Genomic DNA, 16,598 nt, shown 5'->3' with positions numbered 1-16,598 from the left:
TTCAGTAATTTTTCCCACATAATGAGCTTTCACTTCTGGACCTGGTTTACAGATCATTTATCTTTTAAACGTTTTTTTTTTTTTTTTTAGTAGTTTAGATATGGAACTCATATAAAATTGAAGCACTATTCAATTTGAGCTTTAAAATATTCCCTTCAATGCCCACAATGTGAATTAGGAAAACATACCCCAATTACAGAGCAAAATGCAATTAAAAGAAAAACGCTGCAAGGACATATTTCATAAAATTTTAAACACTCGATTTGGAGACTGTGCAGGGTTCTTTTTTCTATTGAAATAAAGCGAAAGTAATACAAATGCTTGAGGAAAATCTATAGTGCTTATCAAAAAAGGGGTAGCATGCCATATTAATGCCTTTGTTCAAAAGAATACAAAGATAAAACTGAGGAGAAAAGTGTTTAATTTCACATATTTGATTGGAAAAATAGGATTTGTAAAAAAAAAAAAAGTTTCATAAACATTTTGTTTTGGATTTTTTCATTTCACACGATTTTTGTCGTCAGGGAGTATGGTGGGAGGTGCTGATATGCTGAGTGATGTCGTGGGCAGAATGGCCGGTAAAAGCCAGAGTCTCAATTTGTCACATGGTTTCCCTTTTTTTTATTCCTTTGCTGATTTTTCCACTGCAAGGCAAGTGGCAACGCTCTTGAATTTATTATTTCTCGCACTAAGGAAGTTGATGAATTCGAATATCTGTGAGCAAATTCGTGTGCGCCGGTGTGCGCGTAGCTCTTTTGAGCTTTTGTGTGTGTATGAGCACATCAGACGCGTGTCTCTCTTTGGTTGTAAGGGAGCGGCACTTTCATGGCTGCCTCAGATCTCGAGCTGCCTTGGAATTTGTCAGAAGCAGCCAGAGCCAGGAGGGAGAGAAAGATGGAGAGATAATGGGAATGGAGGGCGAAAGAAGGCTAACACCATCTTTAATGAGTTTCCTTGGCCCTCTTTGCCTGTTTGTGGGTCGGGGTCCCTTTGGCTGAGTGTGTGGGTGGACTGAGGACTATGTTGCACAAAAGAAAACACTTACCCAAGGTCTGCTGAATAAGACTTCAGCTTTATGAAGACATCACTCCGTTCAAGACAAGATTGAAAGGAGGGGAAAAGTATCAAACTTCCTTTCTTGATGGAAAACTTTCAATATGTTTAAAAAATTCCCCATTGAGGGACAATAAAGGTTATTTCTATGTTGTTCCAATACCTCTTGAATTGAAAAACTTACATAATGGCATTATTCTCTGTGTAAATCCAGTTGTTCTGTGAAGGCCTCAGATTTTAGAAAATATGGTCAAATGAGACCAATATTGAATTATTCATGTAAAATGCATGACAGAAAACTAACACGGCACGTCGCCCTGAACACAACACCTCTGTGGTGGAACCTAGTGGAGGCAGCATCATGCTGTGGATATTCTGGTCCAGCAATCTTTACAATACAAGAAGCCATTTTGGACTCCTTCAAAATGCAAGTTGTGTAAAGCAACCAAGCTTACTTGACCCTTGGAGGGAAAAGTTTTACAAACACAGTGTAAAATGTCCCATTCAGTAAATCGGAATATTATTGAAACGTTCATTTATTTCAGTAACTCAATTCACTAAAGGCGGGTTGACACGGCAGGATTTTAAAATAGTCGGCTGATTTTAAGAGACACCACACGTAACGGTAAAAAAGTGTAGATAAAACAGGTTTGCTCGTACAGTGTGCGGCTTCTGGTCGGACGGCAAGCTAGACACACACCACAGGAAGAGATTTCACTTAAGATCATTCAATTGTCAGACGGGTAATCTTGCGAATCCTCTCAAGATCAAACGTGAGTTCAGAGTAGATAAACATAGACGACTAGGAAAAATAATGGTGATAGTGCGTGGACTAAACGGAGAAAGAACATACCAAAAAGAAAACGCGTCGGTTAAAGAAGCGGAGACAATGTGAGCTCTACGCTTGCTGCACTATGAAATGGAGGCGATTTGTTGTTTTTTTTCTCTCTCGGGTAATCCCTCACCTTGCTTTCTGATTCAACAGGAAGCATGCTCGTTTATCTACGGGGGACACCACACACGGTAGGATATCGGGGCAAGACAATCCAACATGCTGAATATCTCCAATTTGAGACTGGAGTGGTCCCGACGTTCAACTGAGCAGACCAGATTGCTCCTAACACATCACACATGGCAGGATATTCTCTTAAGATTATTTTAAGAAACGGGGAGATCGGGGTGAAAATCGGGCTAAAAATCCTGCCGTGTGAACCAGCCTTAAGTGAAACTTTATATAGGTTAATAACACACAGACTGATGCTTTAAAGCCTTTATTTCTGTTAACATGATCAGTTTCAGTTTACAGATAGTGAAAATACAACATTTAAGATTAGAATATTACATCAGACCAATGGAAAATACAGAAATATACGGTTCATGGAACTTGTGCTTAATACCGGCTTGACGTTTTTATTTTCAAAAAGTACTTTAAATCGGAAAAGGGACCCTCATCAGAAAACATGTTCTAATGTGGTGAATATAGCTGTAGGTTTATTGTGAAATTTAAGAATCAAAATAACATTAAAATTCATGTGTTCTTTCCGTTGTTGAAATCAAGCACATAGTGCTTGAAAACCCTGCAGGAAAAACGGCTAAAATCGTCCATTAATATAGAATTTCTTGTGATTTTTGTTATTACAACAAAAAGTAAGTTATTACAATACATCGAGGAGGGTCCAAGAGCCAGATGTACACAGGAGCCATAGGCTGCAGACCTTTGGTTTAGATTAAATCACATTTATGTGTTAAAATGGCCTAGTCAAAGTCATGAGACAGATTGCACTGTCATGGCAAGACTTGAAAGTGGATGTTCCCCCATCAAAAGTGCCTGAGCTTGAGCTATTTTTCAAAGAGGAATGGATACAAATTTCAGTCTGTGGATGTAAAAAGCTGCTGCACATTTTCTGAGTCACACCCAGAAAATGTGCAGCTGCAGTTTTTAGACATTACTCAGAGAGGTCGGAATAACATAATATGTACTCTTGACCTTTTAAAGTCACAATTACACACTACTTTGTGTTTTTGTAAAATCCCAATATAACACCCAACGTGACAAAAGGTGAAAAGGTTTCAGGGTAATGAATACTTTTGCAAGACGCCGTGGAAGCACACAGACGAGCCCCCTTTTCCACCGCAGCGAGGTTCACTTTGGTCATCTTCTGATTGGCTCTTCCTGCACTTTCATTTCCTAGCAATCAGCCTCGGTCCGCTGGCAGGTATGGAGGGAGAGATAACATTAGGGCAACATCACGGGGAGATATCTCCTCTGTCGAGACGTTATTTAGTGCTCCCAAAAGCATTCACGAGGCAACTTCTGTCAGACAACAAGGCTCCATCATGTCCACACAGGTCAGGGAGGCAGATAGATGGAAGGCCATGGAAGAATTACTGATGGGGCCGATATACTCTATTGTTATCCGAACAGTCTGCCTTCCTGCTCATGTCCTCCTGCGCTTACGCTTCTGTCTGTCTGCCCAGCTCCATTCCTACGTATCAATCTATGTCTGTCTAGCTTAGCTGCTCTCAGCGTTCCTTCCTTCCTTCTGTTTCCCACTCTGTCTCTGTCTCTATTACTCTTGCCTTCTTTCTTTCACGCTCGTGAATAATTGATGTCTACCGGTTCAATGGTAAGAATAGAACAGTTCTGGAGGTGACAAATAGGGTGGCGAGTAGGCCTTGTCCTGCTTTCTTCAAAGAGTTAGAAAGTTAGCCGGGCTCACTAGGGCGTGTGTGCATGCGTTTGTGCGTGCGTGGATGCCCGTGTGCTCGTAACACTGTGAGCGTGTCTCCGTGTGTTTGTGCACTTGTGCGCGCGATGCACATGCAGCTGAGCATTTGTGATTTAAGACACAGAGATGAAAGAGACTTGTAATTACAGGGAAGCGTATCTGTCTACTGCAGAAGTATCTGAGGAATGGCACATGGCACAAACTGGGCCAAAAGCCCGAGGTCATTAGATGTGCTGCCTGCATCCGGGTTGTCTGCGCGAGCTGCTGTTTGTGTGTATGCGTGGCAAAGAGTGACAAAGAGGGAGAAGACGAGAGAAAATTGGAGGCATAGCTGGAAGAGCTTATAACTTTAGTCCCTCGGAGTCAACCTACAAACTCTGTTTCTCGTTATTGGCCCTGGCTGCCGCCACTGCTCTTTCATTGCTCAGCAGTCGCCGGTTGTGGTTCGACCAAGGGAGGGCGAATTTCTCCAAATCCACGCAGGCTTATTGGCCTGAGAGGAATCCCAGAATTTCCTGTGCTCTAAAACACACTTGTGTAAACATTCCAAAATATCAAATGATAGGGATTTCACTGTGTGTGCTCTGCGAAGTGGATTATCTCATCCAAAGACTGGTTGGAATACAATTCCCACTGTCTGTTGCCTCTTTATAATTCTTTCTGAACTATCCTTGTTTTATCCATCTTTACTTTCTGTCCCTATTCGCTATTTCCTAAACTCCGTCTCTCCTTCTCCCATCATGTGACAGAGTTTTTTTTTTTTTCTCTTTTCAGTTGACGATGACTTCATTGGTCTGGGTGAGCTGCCGGAAACGTTCCCGTCGGATCCCCCCGAGCCGCTTCCAGTGTTTCTGATGGAACCGGAGGAGGCCTACATAGTGAAGAACAAGCCAGTTAACCTGTACTGCAAGGCCACGCCCGCCACGCAGATCTACTTCAAGTGCAACAGCGAGTGGGTGCACCAAAAGGAGCACACCGTGGAGGAGAGGGTCGACGAAAACTCTGGTCAGTAAAAACCTCACATTCATAGGACACATGTTGCGCAAGTCATTGGTTGAAGAAATGGCTCTCCTGAAGCACCAAAAATGGGTTTAATATCAATGCAGACTCAGTATTTGTAATATTTTCTCTGTTCACAGTACCTTTTATAAGTAGCACTTACATCCACCCTAACAGATGGCTTTGGATTGGTCCGAACACAAAGCTAAAGCAGATACATAGACAATCAAACACATTTCTAACAGATTTGTAAGAACAGATTAAACCTACAGGTGTTGGCTCATGGGAGAAACCCAGAGCACCTTGAGTGACCTGTTTCAGACCTAAGGAGAAGGTACACAGCCCACATCTGGGCTGTAGCTTTTTACTTTTATAGTTAAGCTCCTTCGTTGTTATTGGTTTGATAAAGGTCATACAGAGTCCTTGTCCTTTGAACAAAATTTAAACCATTCCAACTCACACCTTCTAGATATTTAACTCTCTGACATCAGGGTGTGTATTTGTTAGTGCTGTGTCACAGCTGGTGAAGTTAATATCAGTAATTTTGTGCAGCCATACCCAAAACCTCTGAAGTTTATCGCTTTGGTATGTATGTAAATAGAATAATTCTGAGTGCCTATTAAGCAAAATTGCCTAATTGTTGGGTTAGAATTAGGTAGAAATCAAGATATTTTTTTATCTGAGGTTCTATGAAGATCGTGACCTTATGAAAGGATTTCAGCACTGCTTGCTAACAACCAAGAGGTTTCTATGGAGCCAGTAACAAACAAAAACACAGCCTTGTCTTACCTCAGAGTATCAATGCTTTAGGTTTAAGTTTTTGTTTCCAAGCACACCACATTATGTGCAATCCCACCTGGTCAACTGGTTGCCTTTCCATGAGTTAGACATCCAACTCCTTCCATGATAAGAAGATTTCCATATTCTTCCATACAGCCCTGAAGGGTTTAAAAATGATAGACATTTTTAATGAGCAAGAGAGGCCCATCTGAAGTTTTCTAATCCCCCAACCTTATATACTTAAAGTATAAAAATATATATTTTTTAAGAGTTGCACAAAAACCCTCCACTGCACACTAAGGGCAACGTCTTTCTTTTCAAGCTTCAACAGGCATGTTCATTTCTAAGTACCATAGAAGAAAAGCCAGAGAGGAAGTTTCAATGACTTTGATTCAGAGTATGCCAAAGCAGAAAGCCAGCATGTAACACCATTTTGCTGCTCAATACAATTATCTGTTTAACCATTCAAAAAGTGTCCTAACCTTGTTCTAAGGCCAAACATACCTCAGATATTGTCAACGAGTGCATAATGCTGGGATCTGGTCTTACAGTTTCCTTTATTATTAGCATTATTGGATATTAACGGGGTCTTTCAATCCACTCTGGCAGTAAAATAAAATGCATATGGTGTTGCCGGCCTTAGCATTTAAATTAGAACAGGACCTGACCTAGATTCTACTTGCTGTTTAAAACTTCAGCTCTTATTCCTCAAGTTTGGGGAGGACTTTTAAAAACTTTTTTGAGGTGCAGAATAAGAAAATACTGCTGGATTTGGCCCAGGTGTTACCAGTCATCATAAATGCAAAAACCGATTGGCATGTGGCTTTATATTTGCCACATTTACATTTGTTCTCAAACAGGCTTCTGAAAACACATGTACAGAACATGCTTAAGCTATCATAAAGCCTGTCTTTAAAATTGTCTTTAACATTAAAATCATAGATAAATAAATAAATAAAAATAAAATGAATCTATCTATCTATCTATCTATCTATCTATCTATCTATCTATCTATCTATCTATCTATCTATCTATCTATCTATCTATCTATCTATCTATCTATCTATCTATCTATCTATCTATATCTATATCTATCTATATATCTATATCTATATCTATATCTATATCTATCTATATATCTATATCTATATATCTATATCTATATCTATATATATATATATATATATATTAGGAAGCATCCAAGGGAAGTGAAGGGAGTGAATCTCCAGCAGGGTTGTTTTCTCCAGAGCTCAGCCCCTGAAGGCACCAGAGCCATTACACACAACAAGCCAGTGCTGATTGGTCGCATTCAGCTCCTGTATTTGAAATTGAGTTCTTTCTGTCGCCCAAAGGTACCAATCACATTGCATTTACCCTTTTCATCCCACTGTTTTGCCACACACACGCCTTCAAGCTCCCGCAGACACACGCCGAACACCGCTCCTTTGGTCCAGTGCGAGCGTTTAAGGTTGCGAGCGCATACGTTGGCACGCTTCGAGGACCAAAAAAGGGTGTTTTTTATCAAGGTGTGCAGTGAAAACACGCTTCACAGTTGCTGTTGGTCCTGACCTACATGACAAAACCTATTATTAAACACAACAGCGAGCTGTTAAAAGTTAGAGCAAAAGTTTTGCAGCACTAGGGCAATGCACGGACGGATTTGATCAGCAGGCACAGATTTTGAAAGGAATAATTGAAAAAACAGATTTTTTTTTTCCATTTCTGCAACCTTTTGTGCTTTAACATGAATGCAGAAATTGCAGCATGTGTTTTAGTTATAATGACAAAAGAAGAAGGAGAAGGTAGCAATGGCTCCTAGCCTTGTGTCAGGAGGTTTTATGCCAAAAGCATCAACAAAGAAAAACAGCCCACACATCATACAGGCACCCACTCTACATAGCCATATCCACAGGCTATTTACTGCACAGATATTCATTCGTTTATGCTCTTGCAAAGCACAGAAAACACACAGTACACCAGAGGAGCGCGGTACATGTGTGTTTGCTGCTCTCAACCCACTCTTTTGCTCTCTGATTTCTCCAAATTGACAGAAAGGGAACACCGATAGAAACCAGCAAGCTTGGTCAATACCACTAATAACAGCCTGAAGAAACTGGATCGCTCCCCTTTTTTTTTTCCTTCCCTTCCCTTCTGTCTTCATTCTGTCTCGCTGTCATATTGGAGAGAACTGATGAGCTTATGCAAATAGCACAGTCGCAGATACCGAGATTAAGCGTACAAGAGAGTAAAGACAAAAACCGCAGGTGTTCATTTTAGGCTTCTGGCTGTATCCGCGGCGCACTTATCCAGATGTTTTACACTCTCATGCAAGCGTTGTGTGTAGAGCTGTGCAAACATCTTCAGCACACAGATGTTTCGATTACCATCCACTGTGCGAAAATCATCAGGGGAACATCTGACTGGTGTTAAATTTGGACTCCAGCGTCATGACAACGACAGCTATACAGAATCACAAATATGAGAAGAATTCCCAACATATGCTAAGCCATTAGGATTACTTGTTGAGATGGAAGCCATTTTTGCCTCAGGTCATACCGTTTTCATATTTGCCTGTTTATACTTGGCCAACTATCAATAGATTGCGTCCACATTTCAATGTATTGGTAGCATTGAATAATCAGCTAAATCACATCAACATCTGGGTTCCTGGGAGTCGTCCCCGCACGCACACAATGCCTCTTATGTTTTGTGACTGCCTCCCTTTCCGTCTCAGATGCTGGTAAACTTTTATCTCCCGCTCCCACCTCTGTACCTCGCTGATATAACCTTGATGCATCAACTTTGTTATTTGAAAATCACAGAGATTTTCAGATAACAGACTGTTGTCGATGCTTAGATTCACCCTCCTGACAAGCTCGATCATCAGCAATGGAGGTTTTGGATGTGGGCAGAGTTGCCCATAGTGGAAAGGGGGGCATGAGCACCAGATGAGAAATATAACCTACCTGTCAGGTACACCTTTGATACTTTTACTGTTGTGCAGTCTTCAATGAAAGTAGGCTGACACGAAGGGAGGCTGAGAGAGAGGGGGAAGACATGCAGCTAAGGTACCCAGGACGGCCGCATCAAGGACTAAAGCTTTGCATATGCGTCGCGCGCCACCCCTGCACTACCAGCACACCCCTGAATCTTGAATGGTTTTACTGGATTGGGATAGGGTCTTGGAGGTTGCAATGAGCTTTTTCATCACCTTGATAAAACCTATGCATTTATCACTGTGTGTGGTGATTGAAATAGGTAAGTGTTTTTGCAGAAATTGGCCTGCGTGGACAGCATGTTAGCTTAAGTAATTGAGTCAAACATTTTACATCTAATCTATTTCATTTGAAGGTTGAAACACTAAGCAGCGTAAAGGCCACACAACAAATTACATGCACATGGAAAAGTCTTTCTATCATGAAAACAGCAAACTAGCACATAAAAAAACCCTCAGTACTTGCAGTGCCATCTGAAATCTGTGACTCGATTCAGACTACCCAGTCTGTTGATCATTCATCTTTGCTTAAAAAACTCATATACAGTGATGTTCAAAAGCTTTCACAGCCCTGTTAAAAGTCTAGGTTTTTGTGTTGTGAGGCAATATGACCATGATTGTGCCGTTCAAAACCTTTCCTGCCTTTAATGAGATATTTACCCTGTGCAATCCAGCTGATAAATAAGCAAATAAATGGTTGGAGAAAATGTAAAAAGCAAGAAAATAGCAATAGCTTTGCTGCATTAATGTGCACCTCCTTAAAGTAATACTTCTGGTTGTAGCACCTTTTGATTGCGTTTCATCTCTTAGTCTTTTAAAGTTCCCACCTTTTAATTAAAGTTTAACTTTTCTTGCCGGCTTTTTTCTGACATTTGCTCATTTGCAGCCTTTAACTAAAGCCATAGTTTCCAGAGAGGCTCCAAAGGATCCGAATGTACAAAGACATAAGTCAGGAGAAGGTTACACAAAATCCATTGTCAGGGTGGCTGCCAAGAGCCCAACTAAAACTCTAAAATAGCTGCAGAAGCCTCTGCCAAGTGCTGGTTGTGTTGTACATGTGGCAGCAGTGTCCTGTACTCTCTATTCAGACTATGGAAAATGATTGAAAGTAAACAGGCCTGGCTAAAATCTCCCAGATCCTTGTTGGAAAATCTGTTATAGTCCAATATTCTTTTGTGAAAGAATTCAGAAATGTATATTTGGAGAAAAACAACAATATACATCACCAAAAGATGACCTTATCTCCAATGAAACACAATGGTGACAGTGCCATCCTCTGGGGTTACTTTTCCTTTGACAGAAGTGAGGTTTTACTAAGGGTGGGATGAAAAGGTTCAAATTCAGGTCATTTTTGATCCAAGACCCTTGAACGTCTGTTAGCAGGCTAAAGAAAAAGGGGGATTTAATTATTTTAGCTTCACGGTAAATCCAAACGGATCTCTAAATCAACAGAAGAAATAGTTCACCAGAAAAAAATAATTGACATTTTAAATTGGACTAACTTAAATCTGTCATGTCACCTGAAGTTGGCTGTGGATAATTTAATGTCCCCACAGTCTGATAGATTTAGAGAATTTTCCTCAGTATTTGAAATAGATACTGTGATAAACTGTATTATTCAATGCTTATTATGGCATTGTTTTTCAGAAGGCAATATATACAGTAAAATATTGGAAAGAAAAACAGAATAAAAAAACACAAGTAAGTTGGTGAATTTGCACGTCTGACAGAATATATTGCTGCTGTGAGTCGGTGGTGGAGCTGTTCAGGTTCTGAAGCTCTACCTATAGGGAAGTTTCTCTCCCCATATATATATATATATATAGAGCTATCTCCTACTATGTGTTTCACGTGGAAAAACACTTTGTTGGATGGGAAACTTAATCAGTGGTGAGAACGTAAAACAAAGTTGCTTTTGACACTTTTGATTGTCACAGTGCTGTAACGTTTACCTCCTGGTGTTGAGGGCAGGTTTTAGTCTCTTTTGAGCAAAACGAGCATTGATCCGGGCAAATGAGCGGTAAATTAATTTCAAGCAGCTCGTTTAATACACACCAGAGACAGCTTGTCACTTCCTCTGAGAAATGAGGTGGATGATCAAACGGGAGTCCTCTTCATCTGGACCGATAATCAGCACACTTACTCCTCCCTCCTGCTTCTGCTCATCCTCATTGACCGATGCTTCCTCCTCTTTCTGACTCGTCTGATCAATAATGTTGGCCGGTGCTAGCGCTGACGAGCAAGGCTAGCTCACATTTATAGCCGCATTAATAATGAATCATTTTAAATAGAGGGTCCTGTGTCAGCCAGCTATGAATGGAGGCTGATGGCTGTAGTTGTGTGAAACAGCCCCTCATCATTAGCCCTGCTGGGGGTTCACACTCACTTTGGCCCTCATTATTGTAAATTTAATGCCATGCCATGTGTAGCGTTCCTAATTATATTGATATACAACATAAAGTCAAGATGACATCAGATTCACAGCGCTGTGCAAAGTATTTAACCCCTTACAGAATCTTTATTTTTTTTTAGATTTTTATGTTTAAGATTATCATAGACGAAGATAACCAGAGTGTACAAACCAACCTGGCATCTGGTAACTGCCCCCTACATCTGATAACCGGCATTTCACTCTTTATGGGAACGATCACCATCATTACATCTCCGTCAGATTTGAGTCAAGCTTTTGATTAGGCCACTAAAAAAAACCTTCAGTTTTTCAGACATTCAGGGTGGAGTTGCTAGTGTGCTTTGACCGTCCTACTGAATAACCCAGGTGTGCTTGAGCTTAAAGGTCACAGACTGAGGGCCCTCCGTATGATGGTCTTTTTTTCTGAAATACTGTGTTAGTTTTAGGTCCAAACACACCCTCCAACAATTTCCACCTTTGGTTCTTTAATTTAGCAGTAGTTCTGGGCTTGCAACCCTCCCATAAATGCCTTATTTCGTCAAGCTTCTTTCTTCTTATTGAATCATGAACACTGAACTTAACTGAGGCAAGTCCTGTAGATCTTTAAATGTTATTCTCGGTTCTTTTTTTTACCTCTTAGGTGAGTCGCCGATGGACTTCTGGAGTAATTTTGGTAGCTCGGCTCATCCTGAGAAAGCTATTCCATTTTTTCCCCATTTAATGGACAATACGTTTCACTGTGATTTACTAGTTTCTCACACCCTTGTAAATGGCTTTGTAAAGTTTTCCAGACAGATGGGTGTCAATGACTTTGTTTCTCATCTGTTCTTAAATTTCTTTAGAGGGGGGCATGTTATGTTGCTTTCCGAGATCTTTTAGACCACTTGGTTTTTTCAGACAGGTAGTATTAAAGGGATTTCTTGAGTCTATGGGTCGGGCAGAAATCAGATCTGGATGCGGCTGGTAAAATGAAACTGAAATGTGGTTAGTCCCAGTTCAGTCAGACAACTTGCATGCAAATACTTAAAGAAATCTTTATTAGCCAATAAAGCCAGTAGAGCTCCGATCTCATCACTCCATTGCAGTGCTGCTTGGAATGGCTTGGATTGATGAGTATAACTCTACTCCCCCCGAATATGTCTTCAACACATCAGGAAGTGAGAAGAAGGTCTCTGACCTCAAAGTGCACGAGGGGTGTTGGGATGGTGGAGGGGCTGAAGAGAACAAAGCAGAATCTGGCAGCAACAGCAGTACATAATATACAGAGTGAAGCAGAATGCATACCAACCTAAACAGACCACCCAAATTGTTAGCATTGTTGTATGCTTGATATATAGTCCAGAGTGTATTAAAGATCTCATGTCAAGGAACAGCACAGCTCAAGTGCCTGAACTAGCATAATTTAATTTCTGATTTAACAAAGGGAACCAGTTACATTTTAGCAAACAGCCAAGGTTGTTATGGAAAGATTTTATCCCTTCAAGGGACTATGGCATGGAAAATTAACCATTTTTTTTTTTACTGTTATGATGCTGTTCCTGCATCATAATCATGGCCAAAGTGGTGATTCATGGATGTCTGAGTAGTCTTCGTGAATTCAGGTCTCTGAGTAGCAGCCCGTAGAGCGGTCATTACCCGCCCCCTCCAGGAAGTACCTGCCTTCTCCACACTGCCCCAGCCCCAGTAAACAACACACCCAGTGAGTGGTGATGTGAGGCACAGCGCGACCATTTCTGCTCAAAGTTGAGAAAAATGGCACCTAATCTGCACAGGAACTGCCCTTTATTTATACCATGCTGCAGCGGCTCTAGGGCAACCCTACATAAAGAGAGGCAGCGTTGCAGTGAAGGCAAGCGTCTTTCTTTAACAGTTAGAAAAAACAACACCAGAAATCAACTGATATTTCATAACAAATTAATACTCCATAGTGCTAAAGGCAATATTCCATCATGTATATATGCCCATAATTGTCTTTGGAAGGCTTAAAAAATATGATATAGAACTGCTAATATATAAAATTAGCATCGAAAAGTACTTTATGTGTTTATTCCAGTCATCTTTGCCATATATTAGTATCTGTTTCATAACGTCAAACATTTCAATGTAAGAAACATGCAAAAACAGCAGAAATCTGTAAGATGGCAAATAGTTTCCCCACAGCATTATACTTCAGCGTTCTGCGGTTGCTTTTTAAAGTGTATTTGAAAAACAAACATGTTACTCATCTCTATAAATGCTTAAAATGCAATTAACGACAAAATGACGACTTCTCCCTGAGCAGATTTCAAACATTCTGAGAGTACAATTATTTTCACTGCTGTTGATTTCTCCCTTTGCTGTGCAGAGACTCTCCCAATGCACAACATTCATCCTTGACATTATCAAACTAAACAAAACATCCTCACAGGCAAGCACATTAGCATGCAACAGTACTTCCTTCCTTACTGTGGCACACGCGTGTGGAAAAAAAAAAAAACGCAGGAGCAAATGGTGACACACCAGACATGGCTGCTCCCCTGCCTGTCGGCGCATTGCTTAAATTTTACATGAGGGCTAAGCTGGTGCGTTGGATGTCAATGTGCCTGGTGTGTGTCTGCTGGAACAAGGAGGCTGTGTTAATGCGCTGAACCTGAAATAAAATGGCATGTTCATTTTTTAACCATTTGCTCTTATTGCATTTTCCATTCAGCCAGAACTTCTGACACTTTTTATATAAACCTACTTGTACAGCCAAACCCTTTTAACTAGAGTCTATTCATCCATAGGAGGAGCTTACATGTACTTCACTGATATTGTCAACACTACTTTTTTTCCCTGGGTTGTCATATTTTATGCAGTCTTTAATGGATTTTAAGAAAGTAAAAATATCCTGTAATCATTTTCTGTTTAAACCAGTCAAATTACAGTAGAATAACATTTATGATTTAGATCTAGGAGCATCAAGATGGTTATAGCAGATGTCGTGCAGCTAATGCCGTCATTCAACCAACTTGGAACCTGTAATGTGGTTTTTAAATTGCCTTGATCCCTCCTTGCTGTAAATTTAGATTCTCAATGTGTCTTATATGAGTCCTTCTTGGTTGACTTGGCGCTGAATAACTCTGTAATGAATTAGATTGCAAGAAAAGATTAAATTACAGAATGGATGCAGATAGGGACACAGATAAGTCTGTAATGTGTTACTGCAGTTCAAGGCCAAAAAGATGTCCTATTGACAAGTCGGTTTTCTGCTAAGGTAGCTAAGAGGATAAAAATAAATCTCTATCATGACCTGAACACATTTAATCACAATTATCACCTGAGGTAAAAAAAAAAATTGCATGGTCTTTTTTTAGGAGAACCAATAAATCTTTAGCTTCAATAAAAAGTGTCAACAAAAGGCATGAATTATAGTCCTTCTTCTGTTGTAAGGCATAACGACAGAAATCTGGTAACTTTGTATTGTTTTCATTGATACGTTTTGTTTGGATTTATTTTTCACAGGACCAGTTATTGTTGGTTGAAAGCTTTTCTTTAATGAGAGAAATGAGAAGATTTCAAAGAACAATCATTTGTAGTAATCCTGTTAATTCTGTCAGCATGTTCAGTAGCTGTCAAATGAGTAAGTTATTAATAATTATTAATTTAAGAAATGTCTGTTATTTACAGTACATAATGACATCTTTTTAATTCCTTTGTTGTTTACAGGTTTTAAGTTGTCAAGGGGGGAATGGTCCTCAAACATCTCCATATAGTAAATACTTAGGAGCACCCAGTGAGCATTATTATATGTAAAATTGTTTTTTAGATTAGCCAAGACGTTGTACTGACTATATTTGATAGATATCAGATTTAAAAGTGACAGTTTTGACAGTACAGAATTGGTTTAGGTGATTACTTGAAGTCTGAGACCAGGTTTAGCAGAAAATAAATAAATTAATAAAAATTGAGGAGTGTTCACACTAAGACGAACACGGCAAATTTTCATAAACGACTCAGAGAAAATGTGCGTTGGCATGAGCAGTAGCGGCATCACTGTAAACACCGTAGTAGGTATGCCAGGCCCATTGGAGGTGCTGCCACAGTGACGCTGCCACAGAAACACGCAAGAAACACTGGGCATGTGCAGACAAACGTTAGAAGAGTTTAAGGATGCTACTACCGGCAATAACAAAGCCAGTATTTGCTGTAGAATGAACGCAACACCGGATGGCACAATGTTTGTTGTTATTTGTGAGAGTGAAACACATACAGATTTTTTTCATTGGTCCCAGACTTTTGTGTGGACTATATAAATGTTTTATTTTAAATCCTTAGACCGCCTTTGGACCAGACAGTTTTGTTTTATTTAATCCTAATAATAACATAAATTTCAAAATCACTGTAACAGCTAGATCATCGATTTGTAGGGTCTACTGTGCATAAAGCATAGCTGAGTCAGTCCTCTTTCACTGACTCAGACTGAACGAAATCTTGCATAAGTAGCCATTATCATTTGCCCCGGAGCACACCAAGTTCTTGAATTTTAAAACCGATTTTTTTTTTAAGCCAACTCTTACGGTGCTTATCAGCACTACATCAGTTAATTTGTTTGTATAGGTATACATGAAGATGTATTTTCTTTTCTTTAATATTAAAGACATATTGCAAAGTACTGCAAATTTTAGTGGGGCAGATCAGCTTTTGTGTCTGCCCTTTTTTTTAGTTAGCCTTTTTTGATTGCTTTTGTGTATTTGTTATGGAAATATCTATTTTGTGGTTGAAGAATAAATTCAAACTCGACAAACTCCAGATCAGCTAGTCTTTTCCTAACCTCCACCAAGTTGAAGTCATGTCTAATGTTAACTGAGATGGGTTGACGATGCTGGTTTTGGAGGCTAAACCTGGGCAAACAGCAAGTCGGAGTAAAATGAAAAGATAAAAAAAAATTACCTTTAAAAAACTAGAAAATCAAGCCAGTCTCATACTAAAACACAAGGTTAATTCATCTGTTTAGCTTTCCAAAAGTCTAAAACGTAACTCCTCTGTCTTCCATCCTTATGCTCTGATGCCAAATGTCACTTTTTGCAATATTTCTATGTATCTTTGACAACCACAAAAACACACTAAATCTCTCAGTGGAAGGAATAGTTTAAAAGCAATGCACACCGCAGCAGTATGTTCCACAACTCAGCAGGGATGGAATTAGATTTGCTACAACAGATGCAGAGTCTTTTTCCTTATTTATTTATTTTTTTATCTAATTAGGAAACCTTCAGTGGAGCAAGTGATCCACAAAATTAAAGGAATAATGAACTCATTGTTCCTTAATAGGGCATTTTCTATCATTATTATACCATCAATGATGGCTATGGTTATTGACCAAGATGTCGTGATGTAATGTAAAAAAAAAAAAAAAAAAAAAAAAAAAGATCCCAGTGGGGAGAAAATCAGAATATCGCAGTCCAACATTACCTCAAAGCTGACTATAAGCATAACCCCTTCAAAAAAATTACATCAGCTTATTTCCAACACGTTGCTCAACTTCCATATCTAAACTTAATATGTAGAACGTCCGGGGGATGAGGCGTAAGAAAAAATTATATAAAAAAAAAAAAGTCTCGTAGCAGCACATTGGAATATGAGCTTCCTGCTTTGATGCATGCAAAATTCA

At 39.7% G+C, this 16,598-nt stretch overlaps 1 protein-coding gene across 3 annotated transcripts in view; it reads left to right on the top strand.

Moving 5' to 3' along the window:
- unc5c (unc-5 netrin receptor C) overlaps positions 1-16,598 on the top strand; it is a 181,407-nt gene that overhangs the window by 94,172 nt on the left and 70,637 nt on the right. For all 3 annotated transcript variants that reach the window (XM_036134443.1, XM_021319809.2, XM_021319808.2), the window contains exon 2: positions 4,557-4,787. In XM_036134443.1, the coding sequence (XP_035990336.1) occupies positions 4,557-4,787 (231 nt within the window). The remainder of the gene's footprint in view (positions 1-4,556; positions 4,788-16,598) is intronic.

The sequence above is a fragment of the Fundulus heteroclitus genome, unplaced genomic scaffold (genome assembly GCF_011125445.2).
Source record: "Fundulus heteroclitus isolate FHET01 unplaced genomic scaffold, MU-UCD_Fhet_4.1 scaffold_82, whole genome shotgun sequence".
NCBI classification, from domain to species: domain Eukaryota; kingdom Metazoa; phylum Chordata; class Actinopteri; order Cyprinodontiformes; family Fundulidae; genus Fundulus; species Fundulus heteroclitus.
The sequence above is the reverse complement of the archived record's forward strand: the minus strand, read 5'-3'. Positions and strand labels throughout refer to the sequence as shown.